The sequence below is a fragment of the Dromiciops gliroides genome, chromosome 2 (genome assembly GCF_019393635.1).
Source record: "Dromiciops gliroides isolate mDroGli1 chromosome 2, mDroGli1.pri, whole genome shotgun sequence".
Taxonomy (NCBI): domain Eukaryota; kingdom Metazoa; phylum Chordata; class Mammalia; order Microbiotheria; family Microbiotheriidae; genus Dromiciops; species Dromiciops gliroides.
The window spans coordinates 561134401-561157124 of NC_057862.1; the positions used below are offsets into that span (position 1 = coordinate 561134401).

The 22724-nt window shown below is 40.8% G+C and overlaps 1 protein-coding gene across 1 annotated transcript; it reads right to left on the bottom strand.

The window, feature by feature from the left end:
- Positions 1-466: 466 nt before the first annotated feature.
- Positions 467-22544, bottom strand: MGME1 (mitochondrial genome maintenance exonuclease 1). The gene is given in 9 exon segments (XM_043983245.1): positions 467-693; positions 695-760; positions 1375-1400; positions 1403-1481; positions 1483-1507; positions 13549-13768; positions 19694-20103; positions 20105-20297; positions 22137-22544. Coding segments are annotated over 8 exon segments (1026 nt in total). The 5' UTR covers positions 20209-20297; positions 22137-22544; the 3' UTR covers positions 467-597.
- Positions 22545-22724: the final 180 nt, after the last annotated feature.

Sequence of the window (22724 nt, forward strand, 5' to 3'; positions counted from 1 at the left end):
ATACACATTCACACACACATTGGCCACAATTACTAGTTTTATTATGGTCATTTGTAGTTGGGAAAAATACAAATGTTACCTGGGCACAGGCTCTGTTCACTAAAGTCCATCAACAAAGACTTCTTCACCTCTTACATTTTGGGCACATTAGAATGTAGTCCTTTAATGCTCAGGATGAAACGACACAAAAAGTTTTACAACACATATCCAAGATTAACTAGAGTCTTTGCTCAATATATTTCTCTCCTTTCAGAGAAATAATGATCGCCACCATAAACATAAGACAAAGTGATATAGCTGGTTTTACTTGTATTGATAGCTTTTGAACTGAAAAGTCATCTAGATTTTCATTCATTTCAGACTGGAGTGTCATGTTTTCACAACAATACCTTTGCTGGTGATAATATGGTAGTCACTACCAACATTTTGAAAATCCAACATTTAACATTACCACTTTTAGATTTCATTAGATCACAAAGGGGTGAATAAGTTGAGGGAGTACCCTGATCGGTGATACCACGGATTCACTAAATACTGAAGCATCCTTTTCCCAAACCATGAGAAAGGGTAAAATGGCCTTGAACAGTATCCTCCATCCTAGTCTGGATTTGAGTAGTTTGGTTTCTTTTCTTTTTCTGTATATTTTTCTAGTCGAAGCAGCCCACTTAGACAGTATTGGGAACAGAGATCCGAAGTCCATGAAATGTGTGTGAGCAGGGGATCCATCTTTGTAGGCCACCACAATTAAACCACATTGAACCTGAGAAAAAACACATAATATTTTCAGTAAGTTCTAAAATAGGCCTAGAGTTCTGGTACATTTTCTTCATCTTCCAGGTTAAAAAACAACAACCCTGGGGCAGCTAGGTGGCACAGTGGATAAAGGACAGGCCCTGGATTCAGGAGGACCCGAGTTTGAATCCGGCCTCAGACACTTGACACTATTTGTGTGACCCTGGGCAAGTCACTTAACCCTGACTGCCCCGCAAAAAAAAAACAAAAACAAAAAAAAAACCCAACAACCCCCCTAAGCTCAGAATAAAACAATCTACAAGTTGTTTTCGTGTTCACCAAGGTGTATTTGGCACGAGCCTGGCCCAAGCTACACATCTATTATTAAAGGACAATGGTACGCCTTTGGAATATCATGGGTTAGAAAGCAGTAAGTAAATGCTTGATGGACTAGAATGGAAGATAATAAGTTGAGAAGTCCAGAGAAGAAAAGGAAATGAAAGAAAATCCTTTTCTGATTGACTATGGGGCAAGAAAGAGATTAGCATAAGGGACCACAAAGATGCAAGAAATAAAGCCCAAATGAGCAAGGTCCTTAAACAAACACCAAGCAAAGTTTACAATTCATGGCAAAAGACTGACCTCAAAGTTATAGTTGGCATCGTGGTAATGGCTCCAACATATGCTACCACTTGTAAAGGGTTGTCAAATGTGTTCCGGATGAATGGTTTTGGTTTCTCTGATGTCTTTCCAATCAATCACACACAGCTTACCCCTACAATGAAAACAATGACAAAAGCCTGACTTTCAGGTTAGGCTGCTAACTTTGAACAATACTGGAGTGAAGGCCCTTACCACACACCCTTTGCTATATATTACTCACGACATTCTAGCAGTCTATCTCCATTCTTTCACAGTAAGGTGCATTCCATTTTAAAAGACTCTCTCCCCCCTTGGTTTTTAATCCTTTTAGAAGAAAGACAACCACTGCCTAATAATAACTTTGTTAGCTCCTTTTTCCCAGTGAGCAGCTCTTTAACCTTTCCTTTGACATGCTAACTCAAAGTAATTATTAGCTGCTGCCTTTCAGGGCATACAATGTAATTTGCTTCCTGTGGTGCAATGGTGAATACCTCAGGCAGGGGGGCCTATGTGAGTACTAGCTACAGTAACAGCATCTGCTCACTTAAGTCCTCATTCTCTTAATTCTGGCTTCTGTACTCTTTCCTTCACACTTTTTCTTTTTCTGTGACCTCATTTTCACCCAAAAGGGTGAGTGGAAAAGGACAGCATACATACAAGCTTGACTTGTTCCCTGTGTATTTAATAACTGTGTGACTGATGGGTATGTTGTATCCTGGCCTTCAGTTTTCTCATCTGTAAAATGGGGATGATATCTGCCTCACAGGGTTGTCTTTAAGATCAAGTGAGATAAGGTATGTAAAGGACTTGATAAACAGTAAAGTACCAACTCTAGCCCAGTTATTATATTTTACTTCAGGTGTCTATTAGAAGGAATAATTAAAAACCACCACTTCTATTATTACATACTAAAAATGATGACCAACAAGTACTTGTTTGAAACTAGAGAAAAAGTCCATCATTATCCACATTACAGACACAGCTGGGGATGCAGTGGAGTGCTGGGTCTGGAGTCAAGAAGACATCTTTGCAAATCCTTCCTCTGACACTTCCTAACTGTGTGACCCTGGGCAGGTCACTCGACCTCTACATACCTCAGTTTCCTCATCTGTAAAATGAGAATAACAATAGTAACTAATTCCCAGGGTTGTTTTGAGGATAAAATGAGATTTTTGTAAAGCACTTTGCAAACTTTCTGAGCACTATGTGCAAAGTGAATTCCCTGATGTGAAAAACATTACCAATGGGAAATTTGTCTTGCTGGACAATGCATATTTGTTATGATGGTTGTCATGTTTATTTTATTATTATTTTTTGAAATGGGGGGAAGTAAAGGGAGAGAGAACAAATGTTTTAAATATATTTTTCAAACTCAAAAGAATAGAAATGAAAAAGGGAAAAAAGACAATTTCTGCAAAAGTAAATACTTTGACTATATCTGACAGTATATACCCCTCCACCTCTGCAAAAAGATGGAAGGGAAGTACATTCTCAATTCTTTTCTTCTGGGTAAAGCTTTGTCATTTTAATTACACAGTATTTAATTTTGACTTTTTTTTCTTTTTATTTATGTTGCTGGAGCCATTGTAAACAAATAACAACAACAAGAATAGAAAGAAAATAGAAGCATTTGAAAAAATGCGCAGGAAAGAATAGAAGGAAGGTCAGATAAAATCAATGACAAGCAAGACAGCTTGGAAGTTACATGATGAATTTATTATATATTTAAAAAGAAAAGCAAGCTGTACATAATAATTGAGATTGTAGTTTCTAGTATAGTTCTCTGTCTATTCGATTACAGATATGGAAATGCCTATTTTATTTGGTATTTGTGAAGTTCAAAATAAAAAATAAATAGAAAAAAAATTCAAAATACCCTACACACTTATAGTGCACTAAAATTTTTTATTGCCATCTTTTCTCTTTACATCACCTTCATTTCCAAACATATTCCTCCCCTACTCCTTTACATGGAGAGCCAGTCCTTGCAACAGAATTGAAGAATAAAGAGGGAAAAAGCAGTACATCCAAACTAAGATGTCAAGTGAGTTTGACAACACATGTATTGTCCCATTCCCCAAATCCCCAAACTCTGCAAAGAAAAGGCAGTGCATTTTCTCCTCTCCCCTTTCTAGGTCAAACTTGATCATTAAATTTAGATCACTTAGCATTTAGTTCTGTTCTTTCCATTTACATTGTTGTAGGATGTGGGTATATTGTTTTCCTGGTTCTGCTTCCTTCGTTCTTCATTAATTCAAGTAAGTTTTACCATGTGTCTCTAGATTCCTCATCACTGTTTCTTATGGGGCAGTAATACTTCATTACATTTGTGCATCACAATTTGTTAGCCATTCCCTAATGAATGGGTATCTCCTTTGTTTTCAGTTCTTATGCACTCAACTTTTTTTTTTTTTTTTGCAGGGCAATGAGGGTTAAATGACTTGCCCAGGATCACATAGCTGGTAAGTGCAAGTGTCTGAGGTCAGATTTGAACTCAGGTCCTCCTGAATCCAGGGCCAGTGCTCTGTCCACTGTGCCACCTAGCTGCCCCTACTAAAGTTCTTAAAAACTCTGTTACTCCATTTTCTCCTATGGCTTCTGGTGGGTGAGGAATAGTCTTATGTTATTCCAGTTTCCTTTCTTTCTTTTTTTTTTTTTTTTTGCAGGCAGTAGGGGTTAAGTGACTTGCCCCAGGGTCACACAGCTAGTAACTGTCAAGTGTCTAAGGCTGGATTTAAACTCAGGTACTCCTGAATCCAGGGCCGGTGCTTTAACCACTGCGCCATCTGGCTGCCCCTCTTTCCTTTCTTTCAATATTTGAAGGCCTTTCTCGGGTTGCTTGAAGAATTTTTGCTTCTCATTGGAATTAAGTTTAACTATGTGAGTTAGAACTTGCTGCACAGGTTTTTTTTGTGGAGGCAATCTGTGGATTCTTTCAATTGGCACTTTGTTTTCTGTGTTCATAAGTTCTGGACGGCCTTCTTGTATTCTTTCTTTCTTTTTTTTTTTTTTTTTTGCAGGGCAATGGGGGTTAAGTGACTTGCTCAGAGTCACACAGTAAGTGTCAAGTGTCTGAGGCCGGACCCGGACTCAGGTACTCCTGAATTCAGGGCTGGTGCTTCACCCACTGCGCCACCTAGCCGCCCCCCCCCTGTATTATTTCTTGCATTATAGCGTTTATGTTTTTTGACTTGCGATCTTCTGGGAGACCCATCATCTCTCTCTCTTTTTTTTTTTTAAGTGAGGCAATTGGGGTTAAATGACTTGCCCAGGGTCACACAGCTAGTAAGTGTTAAGTGCCTGAGGCTGGATTTGAACTCAGGTACTCCTGACTCCAAGGCCAGTGCTCTATCCACTGTGCCACCTAGCTGCCCATCATCTCCAAATTGTCTCTATTTATCTTACAGATCAATATATTTTGTTTGTATAGAGATCATGTTTTCCTTTAAATTTAAACTTTTTTGCTTCTCTTCTTCTGGACTGTGCTTTTGTGCATTCAGTTCTGTTTTCTTTAGTGAGACTCACCATCATGCATTAAAGTGTTTTGTTCTGCTAAATATTTCTGCTATGTACAGGCCCTAAATTGTGCTTTCATGATTCTTGTTTCTCTTTTAAGTCATCCAAGAACATTCTGCTTGTTGATTTGGAGGTTCCTTTACTTCTTCAGGTACTGATTTATTTTTTCTTTGCCTTGAAATATTTATTCACAAATGCCTGTACTCTTTCCCTGATCTGGAGGTCATTTGACTTTCTGTTACTAATATCCTCCCTGTTGATTTATCTAATTATGCTCAAAATGTTTAACTGAGTTTTCTTCCTCCTGAGATCTTTGGCAATTTCAGTGTTGTTTTTTCTCCTCTTGTCCACTTTTTGACTCTTTCCCCTTTGATGGTGGTTTTCCTATGGGCGGATCTCAAAAGCCATCTCAGTCTCCTACCATATTGGGCATTTCACTGCCTCAGTTTCTGTCCTAAGTACTTTCTGGGGAGAAAGAATTAGCCCCAGCTGGCTTACTTAGTGAAATGCCACACATGTATCCAATATCTTGATCTTAATTTTCTGCTTGAGCTGCCAAGCTGTTGTCCCAGCTAGAGGAAGCTTTTGCTTTTTGGTTTTCCACAGCACTGAGAGGAGGGTAGAACTGTGTGCTCTTGAAAGCCTATGAGGTTGTATAGTGCTGCCTCAAAGAGGTGGGCAGTGGGGGAAGAGGTTGCTGAGTGAATGAATGCATCAGCCTTCTCTGCTGTTAGTTCATCAGGTTTTTACCTTGTTAAGGTCCTTGGTATCCTGGACCATGGAGATAGCTGATATTATTTGCCCCTTACACTTAAGTAGAAGTCATGAGAATCAGAGAAAATGTCTAGTTTTCTCCATCTTCTTCCATTCCTGACTTCTAACCAAGGTTTTAAAAGCTATCTATTCCTAAGGATGTTTGTATTTTTAAAGGGATTGCTTGGAGACAGAAAAGCTTTTAAAATACAGAAAAATGACATTTTAATGGGAACATGATAGGATTTATTTTGGGGCACTTTGCTTCCTTCCCTAAGGGTGGTCCTAGGCATAGTGACCAGAATTTTAGAGTAAAATATAGGTATATGCATCGAGGCAGCATGCTATCAGGAAAGAACATTAGATTTTGGAATCAGAGGGCTAGCTGAAACAGCAGCTCTGCCACTCATGAACTGCGATCTTGAGTAAATCATTCAACTTTTCTGAGCCTCAGTTTCATAGTCTATAGATTGGGTATAATACATGTACTACTTACCTACATAGGTTTTTTTTGGTTTGTTTGTTTTTGCAGGGCAATAGGGGTTAAGTGACTTGCCCAGGATCACACAGCTAGTAAGTGTCAAGTGTTTGAGGCCAAATTTGAACTCAGGTCCTCCTGAACTCCAGGGCCAGTGCTCTATCCACTGCGCCACCTAGCTCGCCCCCCCCCCACCTCATAGTTTTTTGAAGAAAGCTCTTTGTAAACTTAAAGGGTACTGAAATAAGAAACTGTTTTTGGATTGAGGCATCTTACTACACTCTTCTTTTCCCAATCATGTAATCGTGAAGTTAGAGGAGCTTTCTCTTGGGGGGGGGGGGTTCCTCAAAGTTCCTACATCATACTGCAATTGTTTCTCAAGATGGAGAGGGGGGGGAATGGATAAAAATTGAACATGTCCACCTTTAAAAGGTTGTTGGCTGCTATAATAAGGGTATTTTTTTGTCAGTACTGTAGTTTGATGAATAATATTTGGACTGTAGAGCTTTATAAAGCCACTTTTCAGAAATAACACTGCCATGACATTGAAATATACTGCCTGGGCAGCTAGGTGGCGCAGTGGATTAGAGCACCGGCCCTGGATTCAGGAGGACCTGAGTTCAAATCTGGCCTCAGACACTTAACACTTACTAGCTGTGTGACCCTGGGCAAGTCACTTAACCCCAATTGCCTCACTTAAAAAAATAAAATTAAAAAAAGAAAAAAGAAAAAAAAAGAAATATACTGCCTTACCAAATAAAAATTGCTCTATTTCACAATTCACAATGATGATAGAGTAAAAAAAATTAAAATACACATATAGTATGTGAACATATTAAAACTTTATAAGATTTTGGCCTTGGGTTTGTGATAAGTTGCATAGGTTTTTTTTTTTTTTTGCCAAGTTTTATTATTTAATTCTCTTAATATCCCACTGAAACAATTAAGAATGTATGGGCGAGGGGCGGAGCCAAGATGGCAGAGGAGAGGCTGTGACTCCCACAAGCTCCAGATAAACTCGTCCATTCACGCCCAAATAATGTGGTAAAAATCAAAACCCAGAACAGCCTAATGCACATAAGAACAGAGTGAGACTGTTTCTCCGCAAAAGAGGGCAATTCTGATCACCTACTGATCAGGCTGAACAGCTCAGCGTGCGGTCCGGACCCAGCCACGGACCACTGCTTCCAGCGCATGTCAGAGTTCTTCAGCACCAGCAGTTTCTGAGGCTCCGACCACGGACTGGTGAGGGGGTTCAGTGGTAGGCCAGGGTGAAGTGGAAGCAGTATCTACTGGAGTTGGGGCAAAGCGCCCTGGGTCTGACCAGTGGGCTGAATTGAGTGGTGGTGGCCCAGTGGGGGAGGGGTAAAAGCACGCCAAGCTTCTGACCATAGAGAATCAGAGTTCAATCAGACCTCTGTTTCCTGGTCAAAGAGAAAGCGGCTGTGATTACTCACAAGCCAGGCAGGCTGAGAAGAAGCCCAATCACCCCCTGGGCCAAGATGTAGCACCAACAGTGTGTCCTGGAAGCAGCGCTACACTTTAAGAAGGAGTAAAAAGCCAAGAAATAGTAAGCCAGGATGAGTCAGGCAGAGAAGCAGAAGACCATCGAAAACTTCTTTGGGGGAAAGGTAGACCACAATACATCCTCAGAAGAAGAGATAATTAATAGGGTCAAAGCTCCAACATCCAAAGCTTCCAAGAAAAATATGAACTGGTCTCAGGCCATGGAAGCTCTCAAAAGGGACTTTGAAGAGAAAGTAGGAGAGATAGAACGAAGATGTAGAGAAAGAGAGGAAGGAATGGAAAGAGAAATGAGAGCGATGCAGGAGAGTCATGAGAAAAAGTCAACAGTTTGAAAAGCCAAATGGAAAAGGAGATTAAAAAACTGTCTCTGCTGAAAATAATTGCCTAAGAATTAGGATTGAACAAATGGAAGCTAGTGACCTTTTGAGAAACCAAGACACAGGAAAGCAAATCCAATTGAATGAAAAAATAGAGGGCAATGTGAAATATCTCCTTGGAAAAACCAGCTGACCTAGAAAATAAATCCAGGAGAGATAATTTGAAATCACTGGACTACCTGAAAACCATGACCAAAACAAGAGCTTAGACACCATCCTCCAAGAGATTGTGAGGGAAAATTGCCCGGATATTCTAGAAGCAGAAGCTAAAATAGAAGTTGAAAGAATCCACCGATCACTTCCTGAAAGAGATCCCAAAAGGAAAACCTCCAGGAATATTATAGCCAAATTCCAGAACTCCCAGTGTCAAGGAGAAATATTGCAAGCAGCTAGAAAAAAGGAATTTAAATACTGTGGAGCTCCAATAAGGATAAAGCAAGATCTAGCAGCTTCTACATTAAAGGACAGGAGGCATGGAATATGATATTCCAGAGGGCAAAGGAACTGGGACTACAGCCAAAAATCACGTACCAGCAAAACTAAGCATCATCTTTCAGAGGCAAACATGGAACTTCAAGGAGAAAGAAGACTTTCAGGCATTTGTTATGAAAAGACCTGAACTGAATAGAAAATTTGACTTTCAAATACAAGACCCTGGAGAAGCATAAAAAGATAAACAGGAAAAAGACTTCATGAGGGATATTAAAAGATCAAACTATTTATATTCCTACATGGGAAGATAATACTTCAAACTCATAAGAACTATATCAGTAAGGATTTAATAGAGGACACAGGTCTGAACTGAATACGAAGGGATGTTATGTTTTGTTCTGTGTGGGGTGTCTTACGTCTGGGGCCGGATTTGGGCTTGGGGCCTTCTGGGTCCATGGCTGGTGCATTGTCCACTGTGCCACCTAACTAACCCATAATGACATCCTTAAAATAGGGTTGAGGTGTAGGAGAAATAGACTGGGGGAGGGGGAAGGGGAGAGATAGTCTGGGGAGAGGTTGTTCACATAAAGGAAACAAGAAAAAGCTTATGGAGGGAGGGAAGAGGGGGAAGGAATTGGGGAGTGAGTGAACCTTAATATCATCAGAATTGACTCAAAGAAGGACTAACATACATACTCAAGTGGGTATAGTAATATATTTTGCCCTGAGGGAGGGGAGGGAGATAAGGGGGGGGAGGGAGGGGAGGGAAAGGCAGATTCTGGGAGAGAGTAGTAAAAAGCAAAATACTTTCAAGGAGGTGAAGATGTTCTGCATAACGGCACAAGTATGAAATATTGAATTGCTTGATTTCATAGGGAGGGTTGAGGAGAGAGGGAGGAAGAAATTTGGAACACAGAATTAGCTCAAGACCTTAAACTCATCAGAGTTGGCTCATGGAGGGAATAACATTCACACACAGTTGGGAGGAGTAATCTATTTAACCCTAAAGGAAAGTATGAGGGGAAGAGGATAAGGAAGGAAGGGTGAAAAAAAAAAGGGAGTGCAGAGTAGGGAGGGGACAGTCAGAAGTAAAACACTTTGGAGGAGGAATAGTTTAAAAGAAGATGGAAAATAGAGTAAATAGCATGGGAAGGGGGCAGCTAGATGGCGCAGTGGTAAAGCACCGGCCCTGGATTCAGGAGTACCTGAGTTCAAATCTGGCCTCAGACACTTGACACTTAACTAGCTGTGTGACCCTGGGCAAGTCACTTAATCCTCATTGCCCTGCAGAAAAAACAAAAAAAAAAAAAAAAAAAAAATAGCATGGGAAGGGAATAGGATGGAGGGAAATAGTTATGATGACTTTGCTGGGCTAATATGAAGAAAATTCTCTGTCAAGTTTAAGGTACTTATTTAGGTTATGATGAACAGGATACTATCAGAAAAACCTGAAAAGAACCTACATGAACTGAAGCAGAGTGAAATGTACTGTATACAAAATAACAGCAATAGTGTAAGATGATCTGCTGGGAAGCATGTGGTTATTTTCAGCAAGGCCATGGTCCAATATAACCCTGAAGGACTTATGAAAATGGCAACCCATCTACAGAGAAAAGAAGTGATAGTATCTGAAAATAGATGGAAACACATTTTTTTTTCTTTTCTTTTTTTTTTTCTTTTTTGGTGAGGCAATTGGGGTTGGGTGGCTTGCCCGGGGTCACACGGCTGGTGGGTGTTGGGTGTCTGGGGCCGGATTTGGGCTCTGGTACTCCTGGTTCCAGGCCGGTGCTCTGTCCACTGTGCCACCTAGCTGCCCCTGGAAACACATTTTTAAAAAAATTTTTTTTTCTCTTTGACAATTCCTCAGTCTGAAGTTTTGGGAGTTTTTTGACTGTTTTCTCTCACAACCTAGCTAATGTGGGAATGTTTTCCATGACTACTCATGTATAATTTATTTTGAAATGCTTGAGTTCTAGTGGGTGGGGGGTGGGAATGGAGGAGGAAGAGAAGTTGGAACAATTTTTTTAAAAAACTGATGTTAAAATTTGTTTTTATATATATTTTGGAAAATAAAATTCTATTCAAAAAAGAAAAGGGAAAAAAAAAAAGAACGTATGGGCAGTCTCCCTTCCTTTTCCGCACTGCGGCTGCAGCCATGAGTATGTTCATGCTTCAGAAGAGGCTTGCCTCTAGTGTCCTTTGATGTGGAAAAAAGAAGGTATGGCTTGACCCCAATGAGACCAGTGAAATTGCCAATGCCAATTCCTGTCAGCAGATACGGAAGCTGATTAAAGATGGGCTGATCATCCGGAAGCCTGTTACTGTGCACTCCCGTGCCAGATGCTGGAAAAATACTCTGGCTTGACGGAAGGGCGGGCACAGGGCATTGGTAAGAGAAAGGGTACTGCCAATACTTGTATGCCTGAGAAGGTGACCTGGATGAGGCAAATGAGGATTCTATGGTGGCTACTCTGAAGATACCGTGAATCCAAAAAGATTGACCGCCATATGTACCACAGCCTGTACTTGAAGGTGAAGGGTAATATGTTCAAGAATAAGTGGATCCTCATGGAGCACATTCATAACTGAAGGCAGACAAGGCCAGGAAGAAGCTCCTGGCTGACCAGGCTTGAAGCTCGCCAGTCCAAGACTAAGGAAGCACAAAAGCGTTGGGAAAAGAGCGTCTACAGGCTAAGAAGGAGGAGATCATCAAGATTTTGTCCTAAGGAGGAGGAGGAGACCAAGAAATGATTCTCTCCTATCTCCTCTGTATACAGTACCCTTTTATTTGGCTCATACAATAAAATTTGACAGACTGTCAAAAAAAGAAAAAGAAAAAAAAAAGAATGTATGGGCAGGGCAGCTAGGTGGCACAGTGGATTAAAGCACTATAAAGCACTGACCCTGGATTCAGGAGTACCTGAGTTCAAATCTGTCCTCAGACCCTTGACACTTACTAGCCTGTGTTGACCCTGGGCAAGTCACTTAACCCCAATTGCCTTACCAAAAAAAAAAAAAAAAGATATGGGCAGCTAGGTGGTAGAGTAAAGCATCTGGAGTCCGGAAGACTCATCTTCCTGAGTTCAAATCTGGTCTCAGATAACCTACTAGCTGTGTGACCCTGGGCAAATCACTTAACCCTGTTTGCCTCAGTTCCTCACCTGTAAAATGAGCTGGAGAAGGAAATGGCAAATCATTCCAGTATCTTTGCCCAAGAAAACTTCAAATGGGTCATGAAGAGTCAAACATGACTGAAAATGAATGAACAACAATGGTTATTTTTACAGATGAATCAACTGAAGCAAACCTGTTAAGTGGGTGAAACTAGCCAATCTAAGGGAGTAGGAGCTAGTGTTTCTCTTTAAGCTGCTGAATAACCCAACTCACCATACCGTCTCAAATCTTTTATAACAGGCACTAAACCATACTTTGAGATTTGTTATCATAAGGTTATACCCTAGTATGTGCTACTTTGCCTCCTCTCCCCTGCTCTAAATACCTTTTACTGAAAGAAGAGTGATTGCAGTTTTGTCAGGTCGTAGAAGGGATCTTTGATGGTTATCTCTGGAATCTGGAGATGGTGAAAAATTCGGCAGAGGAAATCTTTACAGTGCTCAGGGTTTTTGCCTATGTCACAAATGAGGGAAGAGCCAGAACAGACGATTTTTAGTCACACATCATAGTGTTATCCTTAGGAAAACAGGAGAGACATGAGAAAATAGGTTTTGCTGTCTGTTCCTTCATTGAAAACCAAATATTTGCACTCTTAGCACCGGGCAAAACCAACCATTTGTACTTGAAGTCTCCTAACAAGCTTTAATAGTCGATGATGATAACAAGAGTAATAACTGACATGAATACAAGCACTTTAAAGTCTGTGCAGGGGCGGCTAGGTGGCGCAGCAGATAGAGCACCGGCCCTGGAGTCAGGAGTACTGGGTTCAAATCTGGCCTCAGACACTTAACACTCACTAGCTGTGTGACCCTGGGCAAGTCACTTAACCCCAATTGCCTCACTTAAAAAAAAAAAAGTCTGTGCAGCCCCGTACCTGCATTTGATCCTGACGAGAACCCTGGATTAGGTGCTGTTACACCTATTTTGCAGATGAAGAAACTGAGGTTTAGAAAGATTACATGATTTTCTCAATCACACAGATGTCTGAGGGGAGTCAAAAGTAGTTCTAAAACCTGGAAGGACTTGCACGAACTGGTGCTGAGTGAGACGAGCAGAACCAGGAGAACACTGTGCAGTATCATCAACATTATGTGTGATCCACTGTGATAGACTGGATTCTTCTCAGCAATACAACGTTACAAGATACTTCCAAAGGACTCATGATGGAAAAGGTTCTCCAAATCCAGGGGAAAAAATAAAGAGTTGTGGAGTATGGATGCCCATTGAACCATACTTTTGTTTTTGGTGCTGTTGTTTTTCTTTTTTTGAGGTTTTCCTTTTTTGCTCTGATTCTTCTCTTATAACATGACTAATGCAGAAAGTTTAATGTTATTTTATATATACATATATATACATAACCTATATCAGATTACCTGCTGTCTAGGGGAGGGGGGAGGGAGAAAAATTTGAAATTGGAAATCTTATATAAACAATTGTTGAAAACTATCTCTACAGGCAGCTAGGTGGCGCAGTGGATAGAGCACCGGCCCTGGAGGTCAGGAGGACCTGAGTTCAAATGTGACCTCAGACACTTAACACTTACTAGAAAATTAGTTCTAAGTTCAGGGCTCTATTGGGAATAGTAGACTACCTCAGATATGGTATTCTGCTTGGCAGACAGGAGGAAAGGGCTAGGGATTGGATTACTCCCAGGGCTACTGAGGTATCACCTTGATTAAAAAAAAATTTGGCATTGAACAAAGGAGAGGTCAACACAAACTAACATTCTGTTATGGATCATTCTCATTTCTACCTTAAATAAGCAGTGCTTTCAGGCATGGTAGAGACAAGCCTGGAGAAGAGGAGTTGGGCCTTGGAGCAATGAACAAAACAAAAGGTAATATTTGGCAGAGATGATGCTATCCATATTGCTTAATTTTTCTCCAGCTGCTATGAATATATATATGTAGCACTTACCTATATTCAGCTACACAGTCCATTAGGCCCAGATACTTAAGGGTCTCATGATGAACTGCACTTTCTAGAGCTCTTACTCCACTTATGTCTTTCAGGACATGCTGGACACTTGCTACATAGCCGGAGCTAATAGTTTTTTCATCTAATTCCTTTAATTGCTCTTGGGATGAAAGCATGGCTTCTAATGCTTCATGGAAGTGTTTTCCTTGCAAAAAGATGTCTAAGAGAAAAAAAAAACACAGGAAAAAATAAAACTTCAAAACTGGCATTAAGAAAAATCCCTAATTAATAAGTGTACCTTATTAAAACAATTTAAAAACCACAATTGTTACAGAAATACTTTCTTCAAAATAGTTTCTGGGGAGCAGCTACGTGGCACAGTGGATAAAGCACCGGCCTTGGATTCAGGAGGACCTGGGTTCAAATCCGGCCTCACACACTTGACACTTACTAGCTGTGTGACCCTGGGCAAGTCACTTAACCCTCATTGCCCCACAAAACAAACAAAACAAAAAAAATAAGAGAATCACAGTGAATCTTTTTTTTTTTTTTTGCAGGCAATGGGGGTTAAGTGACTTGCCCAGGGTCACACAGCTAGTAAGTGTCAAGTGTCTGAGGCCGGATTCGAACTCAGGGACTCCTGAATCCAGGGCCGGTGCTTTAACCACTGCGCCATCTAGCTGCCCCCACAGTGAATCTTTTTAAAAAAAAAATAGTTTCTGAAAATTAAGGATTAAGAATGTTTTCAAAATTGTAATCATTCTGATTTGTTTTAAGATAATGAAAAGAATTTAAATAACCCCCACGAGAACTAACTAGGCCTCTGCTAGTGGCAAACATCTTTTGAAAGAGATGAAACAGAGCAGCTAGGTGGTACAGTGGATAAAGCACCAGCCCTGGATTCAGGAGGACCTGAGTTCAAATTTGACCTCAGACCCTTGACATTTACTAGCTGTGTGACCCTGGGCAAGTCACTTAACACTCACTGCCCTTTCAAAAAAAAAAAGAGAGAGAGATGAAACTACAGAATCATCCCTATAGTTTGTAATAATGTGAATTTACATATACAAAGGAAAATTAAAATACAGGCTGCTAAAACAGGAAGAAAAAATAATGAATTATGCCTCTGTTTGCAGTTCTATTTTGGGGGGTGTGTGAGGCAATTGGGGTTAAGTGACTTGCCCAGGGTCACACAGCTAGTAAGTGTCAAGGGTTGGAGGCCAGATTTGAACTCAGGTCCTCCTGAATTCCAGGGCTGGTGCTCTATCCACTTTGACACCTAGCTGCCCCTTGCAGTTCTATTAAAGCATAAATGTTTGTGCAAGTTTAATAAGGGAGTGGGAAGCCTTTTTTCCTTTTTTTTTTCTTTTTAGTGAGGCAATTGGGGGTTAAGTGACTTGCCCAGGGTCACACAGCTAGTAAGTGTTAAGTGTCTGAGGCCTGATTTGAACTCAGGTACTCCTGACTCCAGGACCAGTGCTCTATCCACTGCACCACCTAGCCGCCCCGGAAGTCTTTTTTCTAACAATATCATCCATGGGGAAAGGAGGGGAAAGTTGGAAATCAAAAGCCACAGAAATTAAAAGTAACAATTTAGGGATTTTTGGAGAGAATATAAAGCATCTCACTCATCTACTTTTAAAAGTTAAAAAACAGGGAACATAAAGATATGAATAAAGACAACAAATTAAAAATATTTTGGTTAAGAAGGGAATAAGAAGAGAAAAAGAAGAAAAAGGGAAACTTCAAAAGGAAAAAAGAGAGATGACCACAGATGAAGAAGACTCAGAGAGGTCCAAAGTTATATACACTAAGATGGAACCAAGAGAGACAGAAATACCCAAACACTTATACAGAGATGGATATGGAAAAACATAAAAAAAATTATTTCCAAGGAATATCATAATCATCACAGAATATTTACCTATACTGAACCTATAAATATAGTTAAAGGCATCTTGCACTTTTGTTTCAACAATGATCTATGTAAATGTGGTTAATTTTTTGCTTTTGCTCTTCAGACAAATGCTCATTTCAAAGAATTCTATTATGAATCTTCTTTTGTTGTTTGTTTTTTTGGAGAGGCAATGAGGGTTAAGTGACTTGCCCAGGGTCACACAGCTAGTAACTGTCAAGTGTCTGAGGCTGGATTTGAACTCAGGTACTCCTGAATCCAAGGCCAGTGCTTTATCCACTGTGCCACCTAGCTGCCCCCTATTATGAATCTTTTTGCAAATATTTTTACTACATTTAGATTTTCATATTATCCCTTCTTTAAAGTGAGATATGAAAGATGCATAGTGGATAAAGACAACTTTAATCAAGAAGACATGGGTTCTAGTCCCACCTTTGACACATACTGGTAGTGTTACCCTAAGCAAGTCATTTAATTTAACCAGTGCTCTAGGGAAGTAGCAAAGAAAGTATCGACCTGCATTGGTTAAGAGAGTTTTCTCCCCAAAGGAATTCCCTGTTCAAATGAATTAACAAGTCCAGACCCTATTCCTTAACTATATCCACCAATATGTTTCAATCATTTATTTCACATGAGGGAGCCAGTCTTTGTAATTTCACATGCTAACAGCTCATGGAAACAGTTGGCCAGGGCTGAAGAATGAGCATTTGTCTGAAGAGACAGTTGAAGGGTAACTTTGAGGTTGCGACCCTGCATGACAAAACAGAGAAGTTTGGGAAAAGAATATTTTAGGAAATCAGTTCCACTCCACTATGGCCATGTGTTTGAAATGTCTTTGGAATTTACATGTGGAATGTCCAGCATGTACTTAGTTATGCATGCCTGGAGTTTATGAGAGAACAGGACCGAATATACAGATTTAAGAGTCAAAATGCATAGAGATAATTGAAATCATGAGAGCAGATGTGATCGAGAGTGAGTGTGGACAGAGAAAGTCCCAGGACAGAGTTTAATTTCTTGTTATTGCCCAGGAGGAGCCTAGAATTTGGAGTTGGATAACCTCTGCTCAAATACCACCTATGGCTCGTGCAAGCTTTATGACCCTGGGCCCCTAGTCCTTTTGTACTAGTTTTTCCATCTGTTTGAGGGGATTGTACTAGATGACTCTCAATCTGTGATCCTATATTCAGTTAAGTTGGACTGTTAGTTCTTCCCTGAATAGAACATTTTATCTCCCAACTCAGGCTGTCCCTATGGTTCTACAGAGCGGGGTTGGGGGATGAGGTAGAGGAATTCACTTCCCCTTTCTCAATCCATTAGATTGTGAGCTTCTTGAAGGGCAGGCATGGTCCTTTGCCTTTCTTTGTATCCCCAGAGCTTAGCAGTGCCAGGCACAGAGTGGATACTTAATACTCTTTACTACCTAAACATCTTTTTCAAGGCTGATCTTAGATGTGGCTTCCTGGAAGTCTTTGCTAATCCCCACATTTTCTGGTATTAGACTCATGTTCAAAATAGCTTTCATTTACCTGTTTGTGTTCGTATAGTATTTCCCCCCAAAGAATCTCCACTTATTGTGAGCAGGTACATTTTTGTCTTTGTAGCTCCAGTGCTTAGCATAAAATAGAGCTGCTTAGTAAATGTCTGCAACACTAACCTGAACTTGGGGTAGGGAGTACCATAGTTTTCTTCTATTTAGAAAATAATGGGGGACAGTTAGGTGGCACAGTGGATAAAGCACTGGCCCTGGATTTAGGAGGACCTGAGTTCAAATCTGCCTCAGACACTTGACACTTACTAGTTGTGTGACCCTGGGCAAGTCACTGAAGCCTCATTGCCCAGCCCCCCCCCCCCTCCGAGAGAGAGAGAGAGAGAGAGAGAGAGAGAGAGAGAGAGAGAGAGAGAGAGAGAGAGAGAGAAAGAAGCAAGAGGGGCTGGATGTACTCTGGTTATTCCCAGAAAGGCTAGGTTAAAGTTATAGAGGCACAGAGATTTCTACTAGTTGTAATCCTTAACAGTTACAACTGCACCAAAAGTGGAACAGGATGCCTCAGGAAGAAACTGGAGGTCTCCAGGCAGAAGATGACAGTCACAGTCATTTACTGAGCACTTATTATGTTCCAGGCACTATGCAGGGCAGCCTAGAGAAGGATGAAGACATTGTTTTGCTGTCATAGTCTGCTGAAGGATTCGAGTGACACTAGGCATTTTTTTTTTTTTTTGCGGGGCAATTGGGGTTAAGCGACTTGCCCAGGGTCACACAGCTAGCAAGTGTTAAGTGTCTGAGGCCGGATTTGAACTCAGGTCCTCCTGAATCCAGTGCCGGTGCTTTATCCACTGCGCCACCTAGCTGCCCGACACTAGGCATTTTACTCTTTTGCAAAGGTATTTTCAAAAGAATTGAGGAGTCAGAGTTTGATTCATTTCCTTTTTTTCTGGATTGAAGCCTAGAACTGTATTTTGTGCAACTTTTGGTCCTGATTCTTGCTCTTGGACCATACATTTGCTCACAGGTCCATAAAATAAATCATCTTACAACAATGATTCTGGTGTCTGCGAACAAATTCTGATGGACACAACAGAATGTTAGAGTATTTGTCTTGGATGACTTCTTGATAAGGGTTCATTTTAAGGAAGCTTGGGCCTCCTCCTTAAATCAGAGGGTCTGGAAGGAACCAGCCAATCAGAAGGTGAGGTCTTAGGGGAAGAGTACTTCCAGTGTGAGAATTAGTTCAAGGGTGGTGTGAGTTTTCAGGGTGAAGGAGTTGCATCGGCATGTGGAGAAAGTCCCAAGGAGATAGATGATTCACCAGTGCCACCCAGAGAAGGATGAAGACCACTTAAGAGGTCATTCCTGCTCAGGTAGGAAGCTAGCATGGTGAAGTGTAAAGAACATTGGATTTAGAGTCAGAGGACTTGTGTGCAAATCCTGCCTCTACTATGAAATACTCATGTGACTTCATGCAAGATACATAAGTTCTCAGCTTCATTTCCTCAATTGTTAAAGGAGAAGGTTGGATTTGTGACTCTAAGAGTCACATTAAAACCTTAGAGATCTAAATCTGGACGATTTCAATGATTCTTAATTCATTTTACAGCTGCATCCCTGGTGGTTTTTTTCTCTCTGCCTCCACTGTTATTATTTGCTGGGGTATCCATTTATGCAAATAGAATTTCTGATACTGAGAGATACTTTTGCCTTCGAAATCCTGCTAAGTTTGATACTTAGCATTCAAAGTATGCCCCAAGAACTGAGACAGTCATCTTCTAAGTTAGTTTACCTACTTTCAATTTTTTCTTTCTTTTTTTTGGTGAGGCAACTGGGGTTAAGTGACTTGCCCAGGGCCACACAGCTAGTAAGTGTCAAGGGTCTAAGGCTGGATTTGAACTCAGGTCCTCCTGAATCCAGGGCCTGTGCTCTATCCACTGCGCCACCTAGCTGCCTCCCTACTTTCAATTTTCAACAAAATTTAATTTGACAGGTTTGCACGGTTTACCAAGACTTGAATTCAGATCATGTGTTATGGTTTGTTGACAGTGTTTTCAATGTTATTATAGTCAACTGAATTAGAATTAAAAAGGGTTTATTTCTTATTACCTTGAATAGCATGCTTTGTGAATAATTGAGAAAAATTTCTCTTTTAATCATAGGAAGGCACCATGGCACAGTGGATAGAAAGCACAGGGTTCTGCCTCTGACAGTGGCAGATCTTGAGGATGTCAATTAACTTCTGAGTGCTAGAAACAATTCTCTAAGACAGTGGTGTCAGACTCAAATAGAAATAGGGCCACATAAGGAACCTGTGGGCTGCATATTGACCTAGAAAACCACATATGCTCATATATTTCTTTTTTATTACTACATCAGCACATTAAAATCAGATAGGAACTACATTTTAACCTGGTTTGGGCAGTACTTGGGAGTGTTGGGGACTGGGTGTTTGATACCTTTGCTCTAAGATGACATATGCAAAAGAAGAGCCAAATTGCATTATTAGCAGTTTCTTTATTTCGTAGTTTCATGTAAAAATGAAGTCACATGTCCAGTTCCTACAAGTAATTCTAATATGGACATTTGCAGTGGATAGAATTTTTGGTGCATAGGATTTTGAGCAACGTTTAAAAAATGGTTCCTTTCTCACTATCACAATAAAAAATTCTTATATTCACTATGTAATAGCCCTATATGTTCTAGAGAATATATCTAGTACAGAAGTAGAGTAGAATTACCTGAAGTATATTCTGCAAAGCCATCCTCTCCCAGCTCCAGAATCATTCGCTGTTTCCACCTCTCTAGGTTTAAGAGTTGTTTTGCTGTCATGGTCTGCTGAAGGATTCGAGTTACACTAGGCATTTTATTCTTTTGCAAAGGTATTTTCAAAGGAATTGAGGAGTCAGTTAGAGAGTCTGATCCATTTCTTTTTTCTGGATTGAGGAGAAGGCTTGTATTTTGTGTAACTTTTGGTCCTGATTCTTGCTCTTGGGCCTTGTATTTACTCACAGGTCCATATAATAAATCATCTTCTTGAAACAATGATTCTGGTGTCTGAGAACTAATTCTGGTGGACACAATAGAATGAATTAAATTCGAGTATTTGTCTTGGTCGACTTCTTGATAAGGGCTTTTTTTTCTTCTTCTGACTATAAAAGCAATATGAAGTAGAGAAACCTATAGAAGGAGCTAGTTCTATGAAGAACCTACTTGATCTTCCAAGCTTCTTGCATATGTTTGATAGTGAATGCATTTTTTGGGCTCTAAATTTACAAGTACTATAATTTGGTCTAAAGTTCTTCCTCTTTTACTTCAAACGTCAATGGGTTTTTGGGGGGTATCCTATGAAAGAGAAAAGGCAGTTTTAGTGATCAATATTTTGAGAATTAGAAATAGAAGTCAAAGAAAGTAAGATTCAACAAAGCAGTTTAACATCTCCCCAGCAATTTTCCACGATACACTCTTATCTAGCAGAACATGTACTTGGCTTTTCAGGGCACTGAACCATTTATGTTGATTATCCAGTTGATCTTGCCTCTCTGCAAATCATACAAAAAGACAAGATACCTGCCTGGAGTGTACTCTTTGACCACTGGGCAAGTTTCAGAATTAGTAAACAGCTGTTGCTTGAGTCTTTGGGTATGACATGACATTCCCGATACTCACAGAATCATAAAATTTCAAAGTTGGATCATAGATTATGTGATCTATTTTCTTCATTTTATGTATAAGCAAACAAATAACATCTGAATAGAGACTAAGCGGTAGTAACTATAAGATGGGAAGTTGGTTTAAATGAGCTCTAAACTGCAATGCTAGCTAATCCTTTTATCAAGTGCCCTAGCACAATATCTATCAATTAGTCCACAACCATTTATTAAATGCCCACTCTATTGAGGCACTGTACTTACCTGAGGCTACAAAGACCATTCTTCCCTTACTCCTCAAACAAACACACTCCCCTTCCAGGCCTTTTAAGGAACTTACATTTAATGGGAGAGACAACACAAAGTATTTAAAATATATATACAAAATAGATAGAAGATAATTATTTTTTGGGGTGGAGAGAGGGCAAGAGGAGCTGGGGAAATAAGGAAATAATTCAAGTATAAGGTGGTGACTTGAGCAGTATTTGGTGAAAAGAAGGGGCATGGGTGAGGAGGGAATGCAGTCTAAACCGTGCACGGAGAAAGGAAATGATGTGTAGTTTATGAGGAACAGAAAGAAACTCAGTTTGTACGAAGCAAGTACTTGATGTTTTGTTGAACTGAAAGGCAGTAAGCTGTGAAAGAGTTAACCAGCAAGAAGATATCAATACCAGAAAGCCAGTTTGGAATAGTAATGATAAAGCTAACGAGTTAAAAATTATATAGTGCTTACCATGTGCAAGGCACACTGGTCTTGGAATCGGGAAGAGATGGTTTTAAATTCTACTTCACATCAGTACTGACCATTTCCCTGAGCCTCAGTTTATTTATAACATGGATTACAGTGCCTATAGCAGCTAACTCATAGGATTGTTGCAGAGACTCAAATCACGTCATCTAGTACATAAAGCATTTTGGAAATGTTAAAGCTCTAATGTTAGTTACATAAGTTAGGAGGCAGGAAGGGGGATCAGCCATCCGGACGTGGGAATCAGAAACACCTCAGTTCAAAATGAATTAAAATCCAGCCTCAGACACCTACTAGCTATTTTACCCTAGGCAAGTCACTTAAAATCTCTCAGCCTCCGCTTTGGGATGATAATAGCACCTACTTCCCAGGGCTGTGGTGAGGATAAATTCAATTATTTATAACACGTTTTGCAGACCTTAAAGTGTCATATAAAAGATATCATCAGAAAAAGCGATTATTCATAGACGAGGAACTGTGCAAAGCCCTGAGAACAGACAAAAAGGAGTCTTTGTGGACAAAAGGGTTTTACGTTCTACGCAGAGAATGCATGCACACAATTAAGTCAATACAAAATTTCTACCGAGTAATTCCAAGAGGGAGAGCATGGAGTGGGGGGAGGAGAGGGAAAAGAGTCAGAAAAGTCTCTTGCTTACAAGACACCTGTAGGGCGCAAGAGTCCGAAAGGTGGGATGGAAGGACATTCTAGACCCCGGGACACCGCTGGACAAAGACACAAAGACAAGGAGGCGGGAGGCGGAACGCCGTTGTTGTTATTAAACACACCTGCGAAGGGGCTCATCGTCCCTCGCCGCTACGGCGGCGGCTACCGATATGGGTCCCAATCCTGGTTGAGGACAAGTCGCTGACGGTACCCGGGCGACCTCCCTAGGGCAGTGTTAATGACTATAAAAAATAATAACAGGGAGCATTTATAGAACCATGGACTAGGAGGTAACGGGAAGAAAGAATTTGGCGCTTAAAGAATGAGCCCGCGGCCCCGCCTCCCCGCGGGAGAACGTGCGCGTACCCGCGCGCATGCGCGTGACGTCGTAGAAGTGTGAGGCAGGGACAGGCGGCGGGCGGAAAAGGAGACTGGGAAGAAGTGGGTCACGCCGTGCGCTTCAACATTGCAGTCAGTTTAAAGTCCTCGCAGCCGCTGGAGGCTGACGGGAGGGTTGGACGGGAGGCAGGAGGCTGTTTACCTTTCGCGGGCTGCAGTCTATTGATAGGTCCTTGCAGCGCCACGATGTGGCCGGCGGCAGCTCCCGCGAGGCTTCTCGCGACTCGTAGTTTTACCGCGTCCCACATACCAGACCTTGCCGAAGGTTGGCGGGACGGAGCGGCGGTATCCGTCATGCACTGCGGCTTCCA